Source organism: Spermophilus citellus, assembly GCF_964194105.1.
Source record: "Spermophilus citellus genome assembly, contig: SCAFFOLD_438, whole genome shotgun sequence".
NCBI lineage: Eukaryota > Metazoa > Chordata > Mammalia > Rodentia > Sciuridae > Spermophilus > Spermophilus citellus.
In genome coordinates, this window is record NW_027673104.1 from 95,184 (window position 1) to 120,314 (window position 25,131).

The 25,131-nt window shown below is 58.6% G+C and overlaps 1 protein-coding gene across 2 annotated transcripts in view; it reads left to right on the forward strand.

Moving 5' to 3' along the window:
* PUDP (pseudouridine 5'-phosphatase) overlaps positions 1-25,131 on the forward strand; it is a 79,149-nt gene that overhangs the window by 36,186 nt on the left and 17,832 nt on the right. For both annotated transcript variants that reach the window (XM_081312139.1, XM_081312138.1), the window contains exon 3: positions 5,899-6,128. In XM_081312139.1, coding sequence (XP_081168265.1) covers positions 5,899-6,128 — 230 coding nt within the window. The remainder of the gene's footprint in view (positions 1-5,898; positions 6,129-25,131) is intronic.

Sequence of the window (25,131 nt, forward strand, 5' to 3'; positions counted from 1 at the left end):
CCAGTACAGGGGGAGGGAGCGCAGCACCCGGTACAGCGGGAGGGAGTGCAGCACCCAGTACAGCGGGAGGGAGCGCAGCACCCGGGTACAGGGGGAGGGAGCGCACACCTGGGTACAGGGGGTGGGAGCACACACCTGGGTACAGGGGGAGGGAGCGCAGCACCCGGTACAGGGGGAGGGAGCGCAGCACCCGGTACAGGGGGTGGGAGCACACACCTGGGTACAGGGGGAGGGAGTGCACACCTGGGTACAGGGGGAGGGAGCGCACACCTGGGTACAGGGGGAGGGAGCGCACACCTGGGTACAGGGGGAGGGAGCGCAGCACCCGGTACAGGGGGTGGGAGCGCACACCTGGGTACAGGGGGAGGGAGCGCACACCTGGGTACAGGGGGAGGGAGCGCAGCACCCGGTACAGGGGGAGGGAGCGCAGCAGCCCAGGACACCTTGTGCTGGGCTCTCCCGCTTCAAGGATGGGTGTGACCTTGGACAGTGAGCTGAGGCCCCCAGGGGACCTTGAGAGGAGCAGGAGACTGCCCCCTGAGCGTCCCCCAGGGAGGGGGAGGGGTCAGGAGAGGCTGTCCTGGGTGTGCAGAGGGTCTTCATAGCCAGGCAGTGGGGCTGCTCTCAGGAACCGGCCGCCAGGCCCTGCCTGGGTTGTGTGAGCGTGGTCCCTTGTTGACGTCTGCGTGGCTCCTAGGTCTCCAACCAGCAAGGACACAAGCCGTAGGGGGACACTGGTCAGTGCGCTTTCCTGTCCATCTCTCCGCTGCTGGCTTCCTGAAGAGCTGGGGTTCACATGACCAAGTGACGAAGGAGGCTTCCTGGGGCGCGTGGTTTGGGGTCCAGTCCATGGGCAGGTGGCCTTGGCTCCAGGCTGTGGCTCCAGCATGGCTTGCAGGGACCTTGTGGCGAAGCAGCCCTCCCCCTCAGAGTGACCCAGCAAGTGGAAGGAGAGGAAGAGACTGGGGTCCCAGTGCCCCCAGACACGAAGACCTTGCCCTGGGCCTCACTCCTGAAGGTCTGGCCACCTTCCGTGGGTACCACCCTGGGGACCGAGGCTTCCATGCTGGGGCCTTCGGGAGACGCTGCTGATCCAGACGGCCGGCCGGGGGGGGTTCTTGGTGCTGATCTTCAAGGGCTCTCTGTCCCAAGGCCCCCTCCTCTGTAGCCTCTGCCCTTGTTGTAGGGACCCCCTGACTCGCGTCCCCCTGAGCCCTGGTTGTGTCAGCAGCTCTTCTCCCCCGGGTTGTCCTGGCTCCCAGCAGGTCCCTGTCCTGCCTGGGTCTTCACATGGGAGACTTGACACGCGCCTGGCCCTGCGTGCGTGCTGCTCGGTCAGTCGAGACGGACCTGTGCCTTGGTTTCCCGAGGCCGCTGTGACGAAGCTCCAGAAACGGGGACTGGTACCAGCAGCTGAGCGAGCTGACTGCAGCCCTGAGGGCGGACTTCAAGACCAGGGCGGCTCCTCCAGGGCCCCAGGGAGGCTCCCTCCTGCCTTCCAGCTCCTGGGCTCCTCCTCTGTGTCTGGGCCACCGTGCACCTCTCAGCCCATAACCTCTACTGTGGCGTGTGTGCTGTGGGTCCCCTGCCCCTAGGGGACTGGCAGAGGGGCCTGGGGCGGGTGCGTGGGGTCCCCACTCCTCAGGATGCAGCAGGAGGGTGGCTGGACAGTGAGAGCCAGGCGGCAGGACAGGCCCCTGCGCAGCTCTGTGATGAGGTTTCCAGGTGGCCGGGCGGCTTGGGCCCACCAGCCACGTGTCACTCCACAGGGCTCCCTTCCACGCGCCTCCAGCCATGAGCTCTTCAGACCTGATTCCCTGCACCCAGGGCGTCTGCGGTGGGCCCGGCTCTGCGGGTGGGCTCTCCTCCTAGCCCAGTCCCTCCCTCCCTCCCTCCCTCGCTCGCTCTCAGGCCAGGGCAGGTGGAGCCAGCTGGCCGGTTTCCAGGGACACGTCACTCACGGGCTTGGGGAGCTCAACGAACCCTGTGGCGCTGTGGGTCTCGCTGCACTTTCCCTTGAGAGTCTTCTCCCCGCCCTGGGCCTCCAGGAGGATCCAGCCTGTGCCCGTGGTGGTTGCCGGCTCCTCCCGTTGCTGTGCCTTGCCCTGGAGAGCAGCCTGGGAAGCTGACCCCAGCCATGGACAGCTGCCCTTCCCCGCAGCCAGCCCCGGGAGCTGTGGGGGTTCCCTTACTGGTCAACTCAGCAGCTTCTCCCAGGACTGGGCCAGGTACCCCCGAGAGCCCTGTCCTTCTCAGAGCGCACCGGCAGTGCTGGTGGCCAGCATGTCCTGGACGTGAGTTTCTAGAGGGACAGGACCACGTTCCTTGTTACCGAGGCTTATGCAGGGCTGTGCAGCCGGCGGGCGTGGACTGGGCTTCCCTGCGTGCGTGGTGAGGCTCGCTGTGTCCTTGGACTCGCGCTGCCCTGCCCTCACATCACCCACCGCCGCCGAGAGGTCACTGGCACAAGTGGAGGCCCAAGGCGAGAGTCCCGAGCCTGAGACCTGCCTTCAGCCGGTTGTCATGGGCCCCTTTCCCTCTGCTCCCAAAGGCTTTGCAGGACCTCGGCCCGTGAGCTGGCTTGGGACCAGTCGTGGACGGCAGGTAGGGGGACAGTGCTGTGGAGCGCTGCTCAGGGCCCTCCCCAGACTGCAGAAAACCACCCGAAGCCCCTCTGGGTTCCTGGGCGGGTGTGCCCTGCAGTTGGAGATGTGCTGTTGTGCGCTCTGACTGCGCCGCTGCCGCTACGTTAGTACCTTGAAAACGGTCACAGGAAGAGCAGTGTTACCAGGGTCGGCTTCAACAAAACACAACGGTGACATGAAAATTTACAGCACCAAAGAACTTGAGCCATTTTTTTCCTTTTTACAGCATGCTTCAGAGAGGAGCATGCACTCCCCTGACTTTTGGAACTTGGTCAAGGTGCCATGTGCCACTTGTTAGTTGGGGTGGTTGGGGGACTCGGCTGTGATCCCTGTGTATCCAGGAGGAGGTGCATTATTGCCCTGCTCTTGTAATTGCCTTTTGCCCACAGGCCGTGCAGTTGTCTCAAGGTCTCTGGGATGCGGCTCCTGAGTTCAGTCCGGTGTGATGCGGGTCTGTAGTGCTGCGGGCCACCTCAGGGACAGCTCCTCAGCAGCTCCCGGGTGGCGCCCTTGCTCGGGGTCCTCTTTGCACGCGCAGGTGTGTGTGTGGACAGGGGCTGAGGCAGCTGTGGCTCTCTCCCTGGCTTTGGCTTTGGCGTCCGGGAAGTGCGGGTGGCGTGAGGAGCTGGGGAGCGCCCCTCCACTTGCCGGGAACAGGTTGCGAGTTTCCTGCCCGCGGCCCGTGGCCTGTGGCCTGTTCAGGGACAGGCCGCTGGAGCCTGGAGAGGGAAGGCCTTGCCTGCACCTGGTTTCCTTCCTGGCTAGGAGGCTGTTCGGCCCGTCCCTGTCTTCCCACGAGCTGGTGTCTGTCCCAGGCTGGTCTCCAGAGCCAGGGTCCAAGCTGCTGCGCGAAGTGGCTCCAGTTGCTGTCTGCTCTCTGACCCCGGCCGGCTCGCTGAGCTCCCTCTCCCTGTCTCCCTGGCCCGTCCAGCTGTGGCCCGCCTGTCCCTCGATGACCTCTTCCAGGAACCAGCTGTGGGCCCGCAGCTTCTCTCCAGCTCCTCCTCGTCCTCCTCCCCTGCCGCCTTCTCCCTTCCACTCCTCGAGGTGTGCCCAGGGACCCGGCCGTGACTGGTTCTCTACCGTCTTGGCTGAGTCCCCTGGGAGGTCGTCTTGACCTAGGACGGTGTTGTTCCCACCCAGACACTTGTGGTTTCCCAACACCTTCCACTGTTGGTGTCGCACTTAGCTCTGACTTGCTCAGGGAGCAGATTCTGCCTGATGTCAGTAACTGGAAAACTTTGAGAACGAGGTCGTCCAGGGTCAAGTACCTCTGTCTTCTGGATGTCCCATGTGACTGGAAAGTGACCAGGGTTCCACTGTGAATGTGTGTTCATGTAACAGACCCTGGGTCGGACCTTGGACGTCCGCTCTCCCCCGCTCACTTCCTGTCTGCTTGTCCTGCGTTACCAAGACGGGACGGGAGGGAGACTGCAGTCCGCCCTCCTACGGGTCTCCGTCCCCTAGTCCTCACTGTGTTCGCCCGACGTGGCCTGAAGCCGCGTCATGCGCACGTTCAGAGCTGTCTGCTGTGATGACTTGTGTGTGATCACAGCAAAGTGTCCCTCTGTGTCCCTGGTGATGGCCCTTCCCTGTTCTGAGATCCACCTGCCTGTGCTTCGTCTGGCGGTGTCCGGGGAGTCGTGTTATCTGTGGCTCTCGCCCTCCCTCTGTGCGTTTAACCTGCTGTGTGTCTGCGTCTGAGGTGGTCTCTGTAGACCGCGGGCCCTCGGCTGCCCCTTTGGGTCCCCACCTCCGCTTGGGCGCACTGGTGACCAGTGTGAAGCTGCTGCCAGGCGAGTCCCGCCAACCTCACGTCTGCCTCGCTCTGTCTGCTCCCTCCCGTTGGCTGCTCTTGTCCTCTGGGTGAGTCCTGTTCGTCTCTTGCAGGACTGGTGATGTCGGGGTGTGGGGACGCTGTGTCCTTACCCCGGCGGGTGCAGGGCGCCTGGACCTGCCTGTCGTGGGCTGGGGCCGCCGGGCCTGCCTCGGCCTCAGCTGGCACCGTTTCTCCAGGTCATCCCCGGCCATGGCTCTGTCCCCTCGCAGGACGTTGGAGGTGTGCCGTTTCTGTGGCGGTTGACAGGTAGAGGCCCTGCCCCTGGTCACTGTTAAACAGTGACACGGCAGTTGTTTGGAATACTTTCAGCTAAGCCCTGGGTTCGGCTGGTCCAGGTGTCCTTCCCAGCAGTCTCGGTGCAGGCGGGAGTTGTGGCTCCCGTGACCCAGGTACCAGCCTGTGTCCTTGCCTGGTGGGCAGCTGTGTCCCTACGTCCTGTGGTTAGTGCTCCTCGCCGTGGCCACGTGGGGTGCTCTTGCCTGGTGCTGCTCCTCGGCTGTGAACGGCGCTGCTGCTTCTCCCGGATGCCGGGGCGGGTGCCGGGCGGGTGCTGAGCTGACCCTCTGTCCTGCTTCTCCTCCTCTCTGCGGGGCGGCTGGGGCCCCCTCACCCTAGCAGTGGGGTGGCCACCCACTTGTGGTGTGCACAATCCAGATGGTTGTCAGAAAGGCCCAGAGCGTGGTCCTGCGAGGTCGCTGCCTTGGATCAGAGACACGGTTGGGTGGGCAGCTCCACCAGGCCCTGGCCTTCTTCTGCGCCTTGCGTGCCCCAGGCGTCCCCGCGGCGTCCCCGCCTCCCCCAGCTGCTGTGTGCCCGCCACGCCTCTTTCCAGGAAATCGTCTCCTGCTCCCCGTGCAGGGCAGCGCCACAGTGCGTCCTGCGCTGGTGTCCTGCTTTCTGTTTCCACCTCTGAGTAGGGCTGTTTCTGAGCTGGGGACCCCTCCTAGACAGCCCCCCAGCCATCGCACAGTCCCTGGAAGAGGAGGCTGGAGCCTGCTGTTGCCCACTGTGCTGGCTCCCCTCACTGTGACGGGCACCAGGTGAGCCGCCTTCAAGGAAGAAAGGGGCTCCTGTCGGCTCAGAACCGGAGAGGCGCCAGTCCATGGCCACTGGGGCCGGTCATTTGGGTCTGTGGCCAGGACAGCGTCTGGTGGGAGCATGTGGCTGAGGAGGGCTGCTCGCCTCCTGGCAGGGAGGAAGCAGACGGGGAGGAGCAGGTGCCGGGCTCCCCGTCCACGCCAGGCTCCTGGGCCCCAGTACAGGACCACTCCTGCTCCTGGCACCCGGCCTGGGGACCAGCCTCCAGCCCACGGCCTTTGGGGGCTGCTCCGAGTCCCCCCTGCAGCCCCCCCCAGGAGAGCCGTCCCTGGGAGGAGGCCGACCCCCACTCTGAGGTTTTTGCCCTGCTCACAGGGGCCGAGAAGCTGATCCACCACCTGCGGAAGCACAGCATACCCTTCGCCCTGGCCACCAGCTCGGGGACCACGTCGTTCGAGATGAAGACCAGCAGACACAAGGCCTTCTTCGGCCTGTTTGACCACATCGTGCTGGGGGACGACCCCGAGGTGAAGGGCGGCAAGCCCGACCCCGACATCTTCCTCGCCTGCGCCCGGAGGTTCTCCCCTGCGCCGCCCCTGGAGCAGGTAGGCTGGGTGCGGGCTGCGAGGGTCGCCGCTGTGGCTGCCCCCGAGCAGAGCCACGTGGCACCTGCTGAACACCAGGGCTTGGTGCCTGTCCCTGGCCAGCAGCCGGTGAGGGTCACAGCTGCGCCCCAGTCCCCAACGACACTGGGCCAGGCCCACAGTGGACACCCCACTGCCCGAAGGGGACAGCGTGTGGGGCTGGGGGCTCCCTGACGTGGGCAGAGGGCATCCCTGCCCTAACCAGGGCCATCCCTCAACCAGGGCCCCTCTCCGCAGTCCTGCCCTAACGAGAGCCACTCCCACAGTCCTCCTCTACCCAGGTAGTCCCCCGGCCACCCCAGCCTGTCCCCCACAGTTCCGAGGAGCTCAGCAGGACTCTGCTGCCCCAGCTACTGGCCAAGCCACTTTCTTCGGTGCAGAGGGCTCTGCTCCTCAGGCAGGTCTGTCCATCCTGAGGTTGGACTTGAGATGTTTCCCAGGGAGGAGGCAGCTGGGCAGGGCACTGCGGCCCTCCAGGGCCCTCGGCCCCTCTGTAGACCCCATGAAGTCCACAGAAAGCCACACACTCTGCCGGCCTCCTGGCCCCATCTTCTGGGAACCCCTCCTTCATGATACGGGGAGCAGAGCCTCTGCGTTCTCTTGGTGAAAGAGTCTCACAGTCCCCGTTACCAGCCTGCAGGGCGCAGGGAACGCTCTTCCTCCCCGACAGGGGGACGGGGTGAAGCATGCCACCCTAAGGCAGGACACTGAGGAGGACCAACCTGGGAAACAGGGAGGATCTGCCTGGGAGTGGCTGGAGCAAACCCCAGGGCGAGGCCAGGTGCTGGGTTGGCTCAGCAGGGTGAGGGCATGAGGAGGAGTCAGTGGTGACAGGATGGCAGGCTGTGGCACGGCGATCCTCACTTTGCAGAAGCAGCTGCCGTTCAGTCGTGCCCCTTCCTGGGGCTGGGGACCGGGGCTCGAGGAACCGTCCGTCACCAGAGGGCGGCCCGGACTCCTGCGGCCCCAGGAGCACTCCACGCTGGAGTGGGGGGCGCCCAGTTCCTGGGACACTGCCGTCCCGCTTGGCCACCAGCGCACACCAGTGGTGACAGGCCCCTGACAGATGGGTGAACGTCACACTCATCCAGGCAGGGAGCAGGCGGGCAGCTTAAAGAGGCCCCTCTCTCCTTCCCGACGGCAGGGGAACCTGCAGGGGCGCCTCAGACACGGTACAAACCAGCAGAAGAGTGACCCTGGCCCTCCAGGGCCCAGCCTCCTGGCTGCTCGTCCAGCAGGGCGTAGTGGGAATGGCCTGTGACCCCCGCCGCAGCCTCCAGGTCCTTTCCCGGGGACCCCGCAGGGTGTTCAGGGAGGTGTTGGGGGCAGCTCGGTCCAGGCTGTGTGAGGGCGGAGGGACGCGGCCTGCCCTGGGCACAGCTGCAGAACCCCGTGTGGTGGCCAGGCCAGGGTCACAGGGGCCCGCACACCAGTGTGTCCAGGGGCTGGGGCTGGCAGGCCCTGGGACGGCACCGCCGTCACGGTCCTGTCTGGTGGCACGTGACTGGTCAGAGGAAAGGAGCCCTTCATGTCCTCAGGGCAGGCCAGCTCCCAGGCTCTCGCCCCGGGGGCACCGGGTGGGCGGTGGGCACGTCTGTCCTGCAGCTGTCACCCCTGCCCTGCGGGGGCCCTCCGCTGTGGTGTGCTGTGGTGTGGTAGAGTTGGCGGGCTCCTGCTCCTGCTCCTGGGGACCCCCCCGCAGAGCGTTGGGCATTGTGTGGGGGCACGGCTGTGGGGCAGGAGGATCACGGCCACTCCTGGCCATGTCCTGCAGCCTCCCCTCGGACAAGGGAGTCGGATTCAGAACTTGGGGTGCCCGGGAATCGTTTCTGGGGGCTCTCCCCCGCCGCGCTCTGCTGCTTTCTGCAGCCCCCCATTTCCCGTCTCCCTGGAACTTGGGCCCAAGTGGCAAAGCATTGTCTGCAGGTGTCCATCCTGGCCCTTCTGCCTCCGTGCGCGTGTCCATCTTGGTCCTCCCGCCCCGGGCGCATGTCCGTCCAGGGTCCCCCACCTCTGCCCTTCCCTGGGTGTGAGCTCATCTCCCCTGCGCTCCTGTGCCAACTCCCAGGTCTTCGTTCCTGGGAGGGCCTAAGGAAATCCCAGGGAAGCTCAGCGGACCCCGTGGGACAGTCGGGGAGGACGCTCCCAGCTCAGCCCGCTCTGGAGGCCGGGGTCCCAGGGCCCGCCCACCCGGAGCCCTCTGCGCCTGGGGCCTGGGGCCCTCTGCCGTCCACCACGCCCCGCGTCTCCGCGCCCCCAGCCGGTCTTCCAGGCCGCGGCTCTCGCCCCTTTCTGCAGGGTTTCCTCTCCTCCGTCACTTCTGCTTGCGACCTTTTTGATCCGTGTCTTTTGGGGTCCGCCCCCTTGGTGGGCTGTCTCCTGTCCCTCGGTCTGGGTGTCCCCAGCTGTCCTCCTGGCAGCAGCCGTCCAGGGGGCTTCCTGCGTCACCTGGCCCTGTCAGCCCTGCACCTGTGAGCCAGGTCACCTTTCCGCAGGACACTCTGAAAGCCCTGTCGTGCTAGAGCACTCCTGTCCGCCTGTACACCCGGGACCTACCAGTGTGACTGGTCCCTTGTGGTCGCCTGCCCAGCCCCAGCCCCAGCCCCAGCCCCACGGCCACATGCAGTGTCAGTCGGCAGCTGCTTGACAGGTTGCGTCTCTACAAACTGAATCTGCTACGGACGGGGACAGGCCTCTCCCTGGACAGAGCACTGTGGGCCCCTCGCCCTGCGGGCCTCTTACCTCCTTGTACCTGCGCCCTCCAGCGCCCACAGGGAGCCCTCGCCCTGGGGCCCTCTCCTGGAGCACCCTGGGGCTTCGCAGAGCACCCCCTGGAGCAGTTGAGCAGTTTCTGGGTTTGCGGCCCCCCTTCAGCCCTTCCAACAGCAGAGAGCCCCTGTCCACGCCCTGGCCACGCCCTGGCCCATCTCCTTTTCTCCTCCGGCTTGGCTTCTCCCTGTGGCTGTGCCCTCAGGCTGCTGTCCAGCAGCCCCCGGTGGGGACCTGCCCTAGGCCCCTGCCTCATCCCTGCCAGGCCCCAGCTCCTCCCCACCCACCCACTGCGACCCTCCCGGGGCCTCGTCCTCTGTGCAGCTGTGATGTTCTAACTCCCCTGCTGCCACCTCTCTGGTGGTCCTTCAGCCTGGCGCAGGCCATGCTGTGGTCGGCCCCATACCTCCTGCCCTGTGCCTCAGGGCAGTGTAGGCCCAGCTCTCCGCCTGCAGACCTGCCGTCCCAGGCTAAGCTCGCGGATCCTGCCCCAGTACAGCTCTTCAGCTCGCCAGGCCTGGGCCGGCCTGGGGAGACGAGCCTCTGGGAGGCGCAGAGCAGAAGCCCCCCCCACTCCAGGGCCCCAGAGGACCCCAGAGGGTGTGGCTGCTCAGTGTGCCCCGACTCTGGCTTCCCCCCACCACGCCAGGCTTGAGCACCTGGGCCTGAGCCTGTCCTGGCACGGACTCTGTACTGGGCCGTCTGTGCCGAGTCCTTGCTCCGTCTTGGCATCTCCTGGAGTGTCAGCCGGGGGCCCCTGCCTAGCAGAGGTCAGAGGGCGGTGCATGTCACCTGGAGACGCTGGGCCCCTGGGTGACACCTCCACATTTGCCGCAGTCTTGGCTGGGCACAGAATCATGAGCCACCACACAGCTTTGTAGATTCAAACAGCAATTCTTTATTCCCGAACTCACACCGGCCTCCACACACGCTCTGGGGCAATCCCAGTTCTGCTGCCACCCAATTCACCTACTCCAGGAGGCTTTCTTCCCAAAGTGCTCTCTGAATCTCACGAGAACTCAACGGGAGCTCAGGCAGCAGGAACGCCCTATTTCCAGCAGCAATAATCCTCAACATCGAACTTCCCTAAAACCCAAGGTCTTAAACTGGGAACGCCCTTAACCCAAGGAGCGGGATACTTCCTCAAACTGCAGGACACACCCTAATCCTGGATCCACCCTGGTCCTTGAGCAGGCTCACCTTTCTCAAACACACATGCAAGGTCAACAGCGAAATTAACATGGGGTACGCTGGCAAGGAAATTTCGATGGTCATTCCTACTTGGTAATGGCCCTCAGCACACATTTCCCATCTCTGAGTCTCTCCCAGGACGCAACTCCCCCACTGGCTCAAGTTGGTAGCAGTGGTTCGACTGGTTTGCAGCGAAGCCCATGGATCCTTCCACCCTCGACCCCCTGTAGCTTTCTAGGTCACTCAACAGGAAGGCCGCTGTCCACTTGGAGGGATCGATTGACTTGGTTCAGAGGTCGAGCTCTGGCTCAGCAGGCGCGAGGCCCTCCACGCAATCCCAGCATCCCACAAAGAAACAGGGAAAACAGGTTCAGCTGACCCCAGCACACGAGGGCAGCTGGAGTGACCAGTGACCTGCCACAGGGGTCGGGGATCTATGGGTGCGGGGGGCATCCGAGATGGCTCTGCGGCTGGCGAGTCACAGGGGAGTCGTCCCAGCAGGGCTGCCCGGCCACCAAGAGGGGCGTGAACTCTGGCGGGACACAAGTGACCCCACATCTGACGCCGAGACCCAGGTCAGCTGGACTGACACTCCCTACGAAGACAACGAGCAAGGGGAGGCCAAAGACGGAGCGCGTCCCTTGAAGGGGCCTGGTACCGAGCAGGCCGGGACCCCAGCAAGGAAAGCCAAGCGCTGGGGCCACCATGGCGGCCACTTCCCTGCAGCGTCCCACACAGGAGTGGCCGACGTGAGAAGCCTTTGAGAGAGGGCGCTGCAGGAGAAAGGATGCACCCAGCACCGGCCACAAAGCAGGGAGGTGACTCTGCTGAGCCCAGGCCTTGGCGGGGACCCCTCACCAGGCCTGGGGTGGGGGTGCACAGGAGGACTGGGTCCCCAGACCACCATGGCAGCAGGGAGCAGACTGCCCCATGGATCATGGGGAGACAGGTAGATGACACACGGGGTACAGGAAAGCAGTGACAGGTGACAGTACAGAGATGACCATGGGCAGACGGCAGGTACCTGGGCATGAATAGATGGATGGTGAGCAGGTGACAGGTGGATACATAGGTATAGAGAGAAGATGGTGGGCAGACAGAGACTAACTAGATAGGTCATATGTGAAGACAGATGATGAAAAGGCAGATGATGGTGGAGAGTATGGGTGGGTGGGTAGATAGACGACAGACACGTGAACAGGTGGATGACAGCAGGTAGGCAGATGCTATGAGACCACACACAGATGGGCAGATGCTATGAGACAAGCAGGTCATGATGGTAGGTGGGCAGGCAGCTGGAGGACAGTAGACAAATAGATGATGGAGAAGAAGGCTAGTGGACAGGTGGATGTCAGAGATGATGGACAGACAGGTGACAGATGGATACAGAGGTACGGATAGATGGAACAGGGTAGGTAGATAGGCAGGTACTAATTACACCATAGATGCACTGACAGCTGATGGACAGGTGGTGGATACACAGGTGGGACAGAGGGTGGGTGGGCACGTGGAGGACAACACGCTGGGTGGGTGGGTAATAGGAGAAATATCTATAACAGGTGACAAAAACGGTGGGTGAGAGGTGGTCAGTGAGAAAGGGGATGATGATGCAGAGGTGAGATGGACAGTGAGAGGTGGTTGGTGAGAAAGGGAGATGATGATGCAGAGGTGAGATGGAGGTGAGAGGTGGTGGATGAGAAAGGGGATGATGATGCAGAGGTGAGATGGAGGTGAGAGGTGGTTGGTGAGAAAGGGAGATGATGATGCAGAGGTGAGATGGAGGTGAGAGGTGGTGGGTGAGAAAGGAGGTGAGATGGAGAGGTGAGATGGAGGGTGAGAGGTGGTTGGTGAGAAAGGGAGATGATGATGCAGAGGTGAGAGGTGGTGGATGAGAAAGGGGATGATGATGCAGAGGTGAGATGGAGGTGAGAGGTGGTTGGTGAGAAAGGGAGATGATGATGCAGAGGTGAGATGGAGGTGAGAGGTGGTGGGTGAGAAAGGAGGTGAGATGGAGAGGTGAGATGGAGGTGAGAGGTGGTGGTGAGAAAGGGAGATGATGATGCAGAGGTGAGATGGAGAGTGAGAGGTGGTTGGTGAGAAAGGGAGATGATGCAGAGGTGAGATGGAGGTGAGAGGTGGTGGATGAGAAAGGGGATGATGATGCAGAGGTGAGATGGAGGTGAGAGGTGGTTGGTGAGAAAGGGAGATGATGATGCAGAGGTGAGATGGAGGTGAGAGGTGGTGGGTGAGAAAGGAGGTGAGATGGAGAGGTGAGATGGAGGGTGAGAGGTGGTAGGTGAGAAAGGAGGTGAGATGGAGAGGTGAGATGGAGGGTGAGAGGTGGTAGGTGAGAAAGGGAGATGATGATGCAGAGGTGAGAGGTGGTGGATGAGAAAGGGGATGATGATGCAGAGGTGAGATGGAGGTGAGAGGTGGTTGGTGAGAAAGGGAGATGATGATGCAGAGGTGAGATGGAGGTGAGAGGTGGTGGGTGAGAAAGGAGGTGAGATGGAGAGGTGAGATGGAGGGTGAGAAGTGGTAGGTGAGAAAGGGAGATGATGATGCAGAGGTGAGAGGTGGTGGATGAGAAAGGGGATGATGATGCAGAGGTGAGATGGAGGTGAGAGGTGGTGGATGAGAAAGGGGATGATGATGCAGAGGTGAGATGGAGGTGAGAGGTGGTTGGTGAGAAAGGGAGATGATGATGCAGAGGTGAGATGGAGGTGAGAGGTGGTGGGTGAGAAAGGAGGTGAGATGGAGAGGTGAGATGGAGGGTGAGAGGTGGTAGGTGAGAAAGGAGGTGAGATGGAGAGGTGAGATGGAGGGTGAGAGGTGGTAGGTGAGAAAGGGAGATGATGATGCAGAGGTGAGAGGTGGTGGATGAGAAAGGGGATGATGATGCAGAGGTGAGATGGAGGTGAGAGGTGGTTGGTGAGAAAGGGAGATGATGATGCAGAGGTGAGATGGAGGTGAGAGGTGGTGGGTGAGAAAGGAGGTGAGATGGAGAGGTGAGATGGAGGGTGAGAGGTGGTAGGTGAGAAAGGGAGATGATGATGCAGAGGTGAGAGGTGGTGGATGAGAAAGGGGATGATGATGCAGAGGTGAGATGGAGGTGAGAGATGGTGGGTGAGAAAGGGAGATGATGATGCAGAGGTGAGATGGAGAGTGAGAGGTGGTGGTGAGAAAGGGAGATGATGATGCAGAGGTGAGATGGAAGTGAGAGGTGGTGGTGAGAAAGGGAGATGATGATGCAGAGGTGAGATGGAGGTGAGAGGTGGTGGTGAGAAAGGGACATGATGATGCAGAGGTGAGATGGAGGGTGAGAGGTGGTGGGTGAGAAAGGGAGATGATGATGCAGAGGTGAGATGGAGGTGAGAGGTGGTGGGTGAGAAAGGGAGATGATGATGCAGAGGTGAGATGGAGGGTGAGAGGTGGTGGGTGAGAAAGGGAGATGATGCAGAGGTGAGATGGAGATGAGAGGTAGTGGGTGAGAAAGGGAGATGATGATGCAGAGGTGAGAGGTGGTGGTGAGAAAGGGAGATAATGATGCAGAGGTGAGATGGAGGGTGAGAGGTGGTGGGTGAAAAAGGAGGATGATGATGCAGAGGTGAGATGGAGGTGGGAGGTGGTGGGTGAGAAAGGGGGATGATGATGCAGAGGTGAGATGGAGGTGAGAGGTGGTGGGTGAGAAAGGGGGATGATGATGCAGAGGTCAGATGGAGAGTGAGAGGTGCTGAGTGAGAAAGGGAGATAATGATGCAAAGGTGAGATGGAGGTGAGAGGTGGTGGTGAAAAAGGGAGATGATGATGCAGAGGTGAGAGGGAGGGTGTGAGATGGAGGGTGAGAAAGGGGGATGATGATGCAGAGGTGAGATGGAGGTGAGAGGTGGTGGTGAGAAAGGGAGATGATGATGCAGAGGTGAGATGGAGGTGAGAGGTGGTGGTGAGAAAGGGAGATGATGATGCAGAGGTGAGATGGAGGTGAGAGGTGGTGGTGAGAAAGGGAGATGATGATGCAGAGGTGAGATGGAGGGTGAGAGGTGGTGGTGAGAAAGGGAGATGATGATGCAGAGGTGAGATGGAGGGTGAGAGGTGGTGGGTGAGAAAGGGAGATGATGATGCAGAGGTGAGATGGAGGTGAGAGGTGGTGGGTGAGAAAGGGAGATGATGATGCAGAGGTGAGATGGAGATGAGAGGTAGTGGGTCAGAGAGGGAGATGATGATGCAGAGGTGAGATGGAGGTGAGAGGTGGTGGTGGGTGAGAAAGGGAGATGATGATGCAGAGGTGAGATGGAGGTGAGAGGTGGTGGTGAGAAAGGGAGATGATGATGCACAGGTGAGATGGAGGTGAGAGGTGGTGGTGAGAAAGGGAGATGATGATGCAGAGGTGAGATGGAGGGTGAGAGGTGGTGGGTGAGAAAGGGAGATGATGATGCAGAGGTGAGATGGAGGTGAGAGGTGGTGGGTGAGAAAGGGAGATGATGATGCAGAGGTGATATGGAGAGTGAGAGGTGGTGGGTCAGAGAGGGAGATGATGATGCAGAGGTGAGATGGAGGTGAGAGGTGGTGGGTGAGAAAGGGAGATGATGATGCAGCGGTGAGATGGAGGTGAGAGGTGGTGGTGGGTGAGAAATGGAGATGATGATGCAGAGGTGAGATGGAGGGTGAGAGGTGGTGGGTGAGAAAGGGAGATGATGATGCAGAGGTGAGATGGAGGGTGAGAGGTGGTGGGTGAGAAAGGGAGATGATGATGCAGAGGTGAGATGGAGGGTGAGAGGTGGTGAGTTAGAAAGGGGGATGATGATGCAGAGGTGAGATGGAGGGTGAGAGGTTTTGGGTGAGAAAGGGAGATGATGATGCAAAGGTGAGATGGAGGTGAGAGATGGTGGATGAGAAAGGGAGATGATGATGCAGAGGTGAGATAGAGGTGAGAGGTGGTGGGTGAGAAAGGGGGATGATGATGCAGAGGTGAGATGGAGGTTGAGAGGTGGTGGGTGAGAAAGGGAGATGATGATGCAGAGGTGAGGTGGAGGTGAGAGGTGGTGGTGAGAAAGGGAGATGATGATGCAGAGGTGAGATGGAGGGTGAGAGGTGGTGGGTGAGAAGGAGGATGATGATGCAGAGGTGAGATGGAGGTGAGCGGTGGTGGGTGAGAAACGGAGATGATGATGCAGAGGTGAGAGGTGGTGGGTCAGAGAGGGAGATGATGATGCAGAGGTGAGATGGAGATGAGAGATGGTCGGTGAGAAAGGGGGATGATGATGCAGTGGTGAGATGGAGGGTGAGAGGTGGTGGGTGAGAAAGGGGGATATGATGCAGAGGTGAGATTGAGGTGAGAGGTGGTGGTGAGAAAGGGAGATGATGATGCAGAGGTGAGATGGAGGTGAGAGGTGGTGGGTGAGAAAGGGGGATGATGATGCAGAGGTGAGATGGAGGGTGTGAGGTGGTGGTGAGAAAGGGGGATGATGATGCAGAGGTGAGATGGAGGTGAGAGGTGGTGGGTGAGAAAGGGGGATGATGATGCAGAGGTGAGATGGAGGGTGTGAGGTGGTGGTGAGAAAGGGGGATGATGATGCAGAGGTGAGATGGAGGTGAGAGGTGGTGGGTGAGAAAGGGGGATGATGATGCAGTGGTGAGATGGAGGGTCAGAGGTGGTGGGTGAGAAAGGGAGATGATGATGCAGAGGTGAGATGGAGGATGAGAGGTGGTGAGTTAGAAAGGGAGATGATGATGCAGAGGTGAGATGGAGGTGAGAGGTGGTGAGTGAGAAAGGGGGATGATGATGCAGAGGTGAGATGGAGGGTGTGAGGTGGTGGTGAGAAAGGGGGATGATGATGCAGAGGTGAGATGGAGGTGAGAGGTGGTGGGTGAGAAAGGGGGATGATGATGCAGTGGTGAGATGGAGGTGAGAGGTGGTGGGTGAGAAAGGGAGATGATGATGCAGAGGTGATATGGAGAGTGAGAGGTGGTGGGTGAGAAAGGGGGATGATGATGCAGTGGTGAGATGGAGGGTCAGAGGTGGTGGGTGAGAAAGGGAGATGATGATGCAGAGGTGAGATGGAGGTGAGAGGTGGTGGGTGAGAAAGGGGATGATGATGCAGAGGTGAGATGGAGGTGAGAGGTGGTTGGTGAGAAAGGGAGATGATGATGCAGAGGTGAGATGGAGGTGAGAGGTGGTGGGTGAGAAAGGGGGATGATGATGCAGAGGTCAGATGGAGAGTGAGAGGTGCTGAGTGAGAAAGGGAGATAATGATGCAAAGGTGAGATGGAGGTGAGAGGTGGTGGTGAAAAAGGGAGATGATGATGCAGAGGTGAGAGGGAGGGTGTGAGATGGAGGGTGAGAAAGGGGGATGATGATGCAGAGGTGAGATGGAGGTGAGAGGTGGTGGTGAGAAAGGGAGATGATGATGCAGAGGTGAGATGGAGGTGAGAGGTGGTGGTGAGAAAGGGAGATGATGATGCAGAGGTGAGATGGAGGTGAGAGGTGGTGGTGAGAAAGGGAGATGATGATGCAGAGGTGAGATGGAGGGTGAGAGGTGGTGGTGAGAAAGGGAGATGATGATGCAGAGGTGAGATGGAGGGTGAGAGGTGGTGGGTGAGAAAGGGAGATGATGATGCAGAGGTGAGATGGAGGTGAGAGGTGGTGGGTGAGAAAGGGAGATGATGATGCAGAGGTGAGATGGAGATGAGAGGTAGTGGGTCAGAGAGGGAGATGATGATGCAGAGGTGAGATGGAGGTGAGAGGTGGTGGTGGGTGAGAAAGGGAGATGATGATGCAGAGGTGAGATGGAGGTGAGAGGTGGTGGTGAGAAAGGGAGATGATGATGCACAGGTGAGATGGAGGTGAGTGGTGGTGGTGAGAAAGGGAGATGATGATGCAGAGGTGAGATGGAGGGTGAGAGGTGGTGGGTGAGAAAGGGAGATGATGATGCAGAGGTGAGATGGAGGTGAGAGGTGGTGGGTGAGAAAGGGAGATGATGATGCAGAGGTGATATGGAGAGTGAGAGGTGGTGGGTCAGAGAGGGAGATGATGATGCAGAGGTGAGATGGAGGTGAGAGGTGGTGGGTGAGAAAGGGAGATGATGATGCAGCGGTGAGATGGAGGTGAGAGGTGGTGGTGGGTGAGAAATGGAGATGATGATGCAGAGGTGAGATGGAGGGTGAGAGGTGGTGGGTGAGAAAGGGAGATGATGATGCAGAGGTGAGATGGAGGGTGAGAGGTGGTGGGTGAGAAAGGGAGATGATGATGCAGAGGTGAGATGGAGGGTGAGAGGTGGTGAGTTAGAAAGGGGGATGATGATGCAGAGGTGAGATGGAGGGTGAGAGGTTTTGGGTGAGAAAGGGAGATGATGATGCAAAGGTGAGATGGAGGTGAGAGATGGTGGATGAGAAAGGGAGATGATGATGCAGAGGTGAGATAGAGGTGAGAGGTGGTGGGTGAGAAAGGGGGATGATGATGCAGAGGTGAGATGGAGGTTGAGAGGTGGTGGGTGAGAAAGGGAGATGATGATGCAGAGGTGAGGTGGAGGTGAGAGGTGGTGGTGAGAAAGGGAGATGATGATGCAGAGGTGAGATGGAGGGTGAGAGGTGGTGGGTGAGAAGGAGGATGATGATGCAGAGGTGAGATGGAGGTGAGCGGTGGTGGGTGAGAAACGGAGATGATGATGCAGAGGTGAGAGGTGGTGGGTCAGAGAGGGAGATGATGATGCAGAGGTGAGATGGAGATGAGAGATGGTCGGTGAGAAAGGGGGATGATGATGCAGTGGTGAGATGGAGGGTGAGAGGTGGTGGGTGAGAAAGGGGGATATGATGCAGAGGTGAGATTGAGGTGAGAGGTGGTGGTGAGAAAGGGAGATGATGATGCAGAGGTGAGATGGAGGTGAGAGGTGGTGGGTGAGAAAGGGGGATGATGATGCAGAGGTGAGATGGAGGGTGTGAGGTGGTGGTGAGAAAGGGGGATGATGATGCAGAGGTGAGATGGAGGTGAGAGGTGGTGGGTGAGAAAGGGGGATGATGATGCAGAGGTGAGATGGAGGGTGTGAGGTGGTGGTGAGAAAGGGGGATGATGATGCAGAGGTGAGATGGAAGTGAGAGGTGGTGGGTGAGAAAGGGGGATGATGATGCAGTGGTGAGATGGAGGGTCAGAGGTGGTGGGTGAGAAAGGGAGATGATGATGCAGAGGTGAGATGGAGGATGAGAGGTGGTGAGTTAGAAAGGGAGATGATGATGCAGAGGTGAGATGGAGGTGAGAGGTGGTGAGTGAGAAAGGGGGATGATGATGCAGAGGTGAGATGGAGGGTGTGAGGTGGTGGTGAGAAAGGGGGATGATGATGCAGAGGTGAGATGGAGGTGAGAGGTGGTGGGTGAGAAAGGGGGATGATGATGCAGTGGTGAGATGGAGGGTCAGAGGTGGTGGGTGAGAAAGGGAGATGATGATGCAGAGGTGAGATGGAGGATGAGAGGTGGTGAGTTAGAAAGGGAGATGATGATGCAGAGGTGAGATGGAGGTGAGAGGTGGTGGGTGAGAAAGGGGGATGATGATGCAGAGGTGAGATGGAGGTGAGAGGTGGTGGGTGAGAAAGGGGGATGATGATGCAGAGGTGAGATGGAGGTGAGAGGTGGTGGGTGAGAAAGGGAGATGATGATGCAGAGGTGAGATGGAGGTGAGAGGTGGTGGGTGAGAAAGGGGGATGATGATGCAGAGGTGAGATGGAGGTGAGAGGTGGTGGTGAGAAAGGGGATGATGATGCAGAGGTGAGATGGAAGGTGAGAGGTGGTGGGTGAGAAAGGGAGATGATGATGCAGAGGTGAGATGGAGGTGAGAGGTGGTGGGTGAGAAAGGGGGATGATGATGCAGAGGTGAGATGGAGGGTGTGAGGTGGTGGTGAGAAAGGGGGATGATGATGCAGAGGTGAGATGGAGGTGAGAGGTGGTGGGTGAGAAAGGGGGATGATGATGCAGTGGTGAGATGGAGGGTCAGAGGTGGTGGGTGAGAAAGGGAGATGATGATGCAGAGGTGAGATGGAGGATGAGAGGTGGTGAGTTAGAAAGGGAGATGATGATGCAGAGGTGAGATGGAGGTGAGAGGTGGTGGGTGAGAAAGGGGGATGATGATGCAGTGGTGAGATGGAGGGTCAGAGGTGGTGGATGAGAAAGGGGATGATGATGCAGAGGTGAGATGGAGGTGAGAGGTGGTTGGTGAGAAAGGGAGATGATGATGCAGAGGTGAGATGGAGGTGAGAGGTGGTGGGTGAGAAAGGAGGTGAGATGGAGGGTGAGAAGTGGTGGGTGAGAAAGGGAGATGATGATGCAGAGGTGAGAGGTGGTGGGTGAGAAAGGGAGATGATGATGCAGAGGTGATATGGAGAGTGAGAGGTGGTGGGTCAGAGAGGGAGATGATGATGCAGAGGTGAGATGGAGGTGAGAGGTGGTGGGTGAGAAAGGGAGATGATGATGCAGAGGTGATATGGAGAGTGAGAGGTGGTGGGTCAGAGAGGGAGATGATGATGCAGAGGTGAGATGGAAGTGAGAGGTGGTGGGTGAGAAAGGGGGATGATGATGCAGTGGTGAGATGGAGAGTGAGAGGTGGTGGTGAGAAAGGGAGATGATGATGCAGAGGTGAGATGGAGGTGAGAGGTGGTGGTGAGAAAGGGAGATGATGATGCAGAGGTGAGATGGAGGTGAGAGGTGGTGGGTGAGAAAGGGGGATGATGATGCAGAGGTGAGATGGAGGGTGTGAGGTGGTGGTGAGAAAGGGGGATGATGATGCAGAGGTGAGATGGAGGTGAGAGGTGGTGGGTGAGAAAGGGGGATGATGATGCAGAGGTGAGAGGTGGTGGATGAGAAAGGGGATGATGATGCAGAGGTGAGATGGAGGTGAGAGGTGGTTGGTGAGAAAGGGAGATGATGATGCAGAGGTGAGATGGAGGTGAGAGGTGGTGGGTGAGAAAGGAGGTGAGATGGAGAGGTGAGATTGAGGGTGAGGTGGTAGGTGAGAAAGGGAGATGATGATGCAGAGGTGAGAGGTGGTGGATGAGAAAGGGGATGATGATGCAGAGGTGAGATGGAGGTGAGAGGTGGTGGATGAGAAAGGGGATGATGATGCAGAGGTGAGATGGAGGTGAGAGGTGGTTGGTGAGAAAGGGAGATGATGATGCAGAGGTGAGATGGAGGTGAGAGGTGGTGGGTGAGAAAGGAGGTGAGATGGAGAGGTGAGATGGAGGGTGAGAGGTGGTAGGTGAGAAAGGAGGTGAGATGGAGAGGTGAGATGGAGGGTGAGAGGTGGTAGGTGAGAAAGGGAGATGATGATGCAGAGGTGAGAGGTGGTGGATGAGAAAGGGGATGATGATGCAGAGGTGAGATGGAGGTGAGAGGTGGTTGGTGAGAAAGGGAGATGATGCAGAGGTGAGATGGAGGTGAGAGGTGGTGGGTGAGAAAGGAGGTGAGATGGAGAGGTGAGATGGAGGGTGAGAGGTGGTAGGTGAGAAAGGGAGATGATGATGCAGAGGTGAGAGGTGGTGGATGACAAAGGGGATGATGATGCAGAGGTGAGATGGAGGTGAGAGATGGTGGGTGAGAAAGGGAGATGATGATGCAGAGGTGAGATGGAGAGTGAGAGGTGGTGGTGAGAAAGGGAGATGATGATGCAGAGGTGAGATGGAGGTGAGAGGTGGTGAGAAAGGGAGATGATGATGCAGAGGTGAGATGGAGGTGAGAGGTGGTGGTGAGAAAGGGAGATGATGCAGAGGTGAGATGGAGGGTGAGAGGTGGTGGGTGAGAAAGGGAGATGATGATGCAGAGGTGAGATGGAGGTGAGAGGTGGTGGGTGAGAAAGGGAGATGATGATGCAGAGGTGAGATGGAGGGTGAGAGGTGGTGGGTGAGAAAGGGAGATGATGCAGAGGTGAGATGGAGATGAGAGGTAGTGGGTGAGAAAGGGAGATGATGATGCAGAGGTGAGAGGTGGTGGTGAGAAAGGGAGATAATGATGCAGAGGTGAGATGGAGGGTGAGATGTGGTGGGTGAAAAAGGAGGATGATGATGCAGAGGTGAGATGGAGGTGGGAGGTGGTGGGTGAGAAAGGGGGATGATGATGCAGAGGTGAGATGGAGGTGAGAGGTGGTGGGTGAGAAAGGGGGATGATGATGCAGAGGTCAGATGGAGAGTGAGAGGTGGTGGGTGAGAATGGGAGATGATGATGCAGAGGTGAGATGGAGGTGAGAGGTGGTGGTGCGAAAGGGAGATGATGATGCAGAGGTGAGATGGAGGGTGAGAGGTGGTGGGTGAGAAAGGGAGATGATGATGCAGAGGTGAGATGGAGGTGAGAGGTGGTGGGTGAGAAAGGGAGATGATGATGCAGAGGTGATATGGAGAGTGAGAGGTGGTGGGTCAGAGAGGGAGATGATGATGCAGAGGTGAGATGGAGGTGAGAGGTGGTGGGTGAGAAAGGGAGATGATGATGCAGCGGTGAGATGGAGGTGAGAGGTGGTGGTGGGTGAGAAATGGAGATGATGATGCAGAGGTGAGATGGAGGGTGAGAGGTGGTGGGTGAGAAAGGGAGATGATGATGCAGAGGTGAGATGGAGGGTGAGAGGTGGTGGGTGAGAAAGGGAGATGATGATGCAGAGGTGAGATGGAGGGTGAGAGGTGGTGAGTTAGAAAGGGGGATGATGATGCAGAGGTGAGATGGAGGGTGAGAGGTTTTGGGTGAGAAAGGGAGATGATGATGCAAAGGTGAGATGGATGTGAGAGATGGTGGGTGAGAAAGGGAGATGATGATGCAGAGGTGAGATAGAGGTGAGAGGTGGTGGGTGAGAAAGGGGGATGATGATGCAGAGGTGAGATGGAGGTTGAGAGGTGGTGGGTGAGAAAGGGAGATGATGATGCAGAGGTGAGGTGGAGGTGAGAGGTGGTGGTGAGAAAGGGAGATGATGATGCAGAGGTGAGATGGAGGGTGAGAGGTGGTGGGTGAGAAGGAGGATGATGATGCAGAGGTGAGATGGAGGTGAGCGGTGGTGGGTGAGAAAAGGAGATGATGATGCAGAGGTGAGAGGTGGTGGGTCAGAGAGGGAGATGATGATGCAGAGGTGAGATGGAGATGAGAGATGGTGAGAAAGGGGGATGATGATGCAGTGGTGATATGGAGGGTGAGAGGTGGTGGGTGAGAAAGGGGGATGATGATGCAGTGGTGAGATGGAGGGTCAGAGGTGGTGGGTGAGAAAGGGAGATGATGATGCAGAGGTGAGATGGAGGATGAGAGGTGGTGAGTTAGAAAGGGAGATGATGATGGAGAGGTGAGATGGAGGTGAGAGGTGGTGAGTGAGAAAGGGGGATGATGATGCAGAGGTGAGATGGAGGGTGTGAGGTGGTGGTGAGAAAGGGGGATGATGATGCAGAGGTGAGATGGAGGTGAGAGGTGGTGGGTGAGAAAGGGGGATGATGATGCAGTGGTGAGATGGAGGGTCAGAGGTGGTGGGTGAGAAAGGGAGATGATGATGCAGAGGTGAGATGGAGGATGAGAGGTGGTGAGTTAGAAAGGGAGATGATGATGCAGAGGTGAGATGGAGGTGAGAGGTGGTGGGTGAGAAAGGGGGATGATGATGCAGAGGTGAGATGGAGGTGAGAGGTGGTGGGTGAGAAAGGGGGATGATGATGCAGAGGTGAGATGGAGGTGAGAGGTGGTGGGTGAGAAAGGGAGATGATGATGCAGAGGTGAGATGGAGGTGAGAGGTGGTGGGTGAGAAAGGGGATGATGATGCAGAGGTGAGATGGAAGGTGAGAGGTGGTGGGTGAGAAAGGGAGATGATGATGCAGAGGTGAGATGGTGGTGAGAGGTGGTGGGTGAGAAAGGGGGATGATGATGCAGAGGTGAGATGGAGGGTGTGAGGTGGTGGTGAGAAAGGGGGATGATGATGCAGAGGTGAGATGGAGGTGAGAGGTGGTGGGTGAGAAAGGGGGATGATGATGCAGTGGTGAGATGGAGGGTCAGAGGTGGTGGGTGAGAAAGGGAGATGATGATGCAGAGGTGAGATGGAGGATGAGAGGTGGTGAGTTAGAAAGGGAGATGATGATGCAGAGGTGAGATGGAGGTGAGAGGTGGTGGGTGAGAAAGGGGGATGATGATGCAGTGGTGAGATGGAGGGTCAGAGGTGGTGGATGAGAAAGGGAGATGATGATGCAGAGGTGAGATGGAGGTGAGAGGTGGTGGGTGAGAAAGGAGGTGAGATGGAGAGGTGAGATGGAGGGTGAGAGGTGGTAGGTGAGAAAGGGAGATGATGATGCAGAGGTGAGAGGTGGTGGATGAGAAAGGGGATGATGATGCAGAGGTGAGATGGAGAGTGAGAGGTGGTGGTGAGAAAGGGAGATGATGATGCAGAGGTGAGATGGAGGTGCGAGGTGGTGGTGAGAAAGGGAGATGATGATGCAGAGGTGAGATGGAGGTGAGAGGTGGTGGTGAGAAAGGGAGATGATGATGCAGAGGTGAGATGGAGGGTGAGAGGTGGTGGATGAGAAAGGGAGATGATGATGCAGAGGTGAGATGGAGGGTGAGAGGTGGTGGGTGAGAAAGGGAGATGATGATGCAGAGGTGATATGGAGAGTGAGAGGTGGTGGGTCAGAGAGGGAGATGATGATGCAGAGGTGAGATGGAGGTGAGAGGTGGTGGGTGAGAAAGGGGGATGATGATGCAGTGGTGAGATGGAGGGTCAGAGGTGGTGGGTGAGAATGGGAGATGATGATGCAGAGGTGAGATGGAGGTGAGAGGTGGTGGGTGAGAAAGGGGATGATGATGCAGAGGTGAGATGGAGGTGAGAGGTGGTTGGTGAGAAAGGGAGATGATGATGCAGAGGTGAGATGGAGGTGAGAGGTGGTGGGTGAGAAAGGGAGATGATGATGCAGAGGTGATATGGAGAGTGAGAGGTGGTGGGTCAGAGAGGGAGATGATGATGCAGAGGTGAGATGGAGGTGAGAGGTGGTGGGTGAGAAAGGGAGATGATGATGCAGAGGTGATATGGAGAGTGAGAGGTGGTGGGTCAGAGAGGGAGATGATGATGCAGAGGTGAGATGGAGGTGAGAGGTGGTGGGTGAGAAAGGGAGATGATGATGCAGAGGTGATATGGAGAGTGAGAGGTGGTGGGTCAGAGAGGGAGATGATGATGCAGAGGTGAGATGGAGGTGAGAGGTGGTGGGTGAGAAAGGGAGATGATGATGCAGAGGTGAGATGGAGGTGAGAGGTGGTGGTGGGTGAGAAAGGGAGATGATGATGCAGAGGTGAGATGGAGAGTGAGAGGTGGTGGGTCAGAGAGGGAGATGATGATGCAGAGGTGAGATGGAGGGTGAGAGGTGGTGGGTGAAAAAGGGAGATGATGATGCAGAGGTGAGATGGAGGGTGAGAGGTGGTGGGTGAGAAAGGGAGATGATGATGCAGAGGTGAGATGGAGGGTGAGAGGTGGTGGGTGAGAAAGGGAGATGATGCAGAGGTGAGATGGAGATGAGAGGTAGTGGGTGAGAAAGGGAGATGATTATGCAGAGGTGAGAGGTGGTGGTGAGAAAGGGAGATAATGATGCAGAGGTGAGATGGAGGGTGAGAGGTGGTGGGTGAAAAAGGAGGATGATGATGCAGAGGTGAGATGGAGGTGGGAGGTGGTGGGTGAGAAAGGGGGATGATGATGCAGAGGTGAGATGGAGGTGAGAGGTGGTGGGTGAGAAAGGGGGATGATGATGCAGAGGTCAGATGGAGAGTGAGAGGTGCTGAGTGAGAAAGAGAGATAATGATGCAAAGGTGAGATGGAGGTGAGAGGTAGTGGTGAAAAAGGGAGATGATGATGCAGAGGTGAGATGGAGGGTGTGAGATGGAGGGTGAGAAAGGGGGATGATGATGCAGAGGTGAGATGGAGGTGAGCGGTGGTGGTGAGAAAGGGAGATGATGATGCAGAGGTGAGATGGAGGTGAGAGGTGGTGGTGAGAAAGGGAGATGATGATGCAGAGGTGAGATGGAGGTGAGAGGT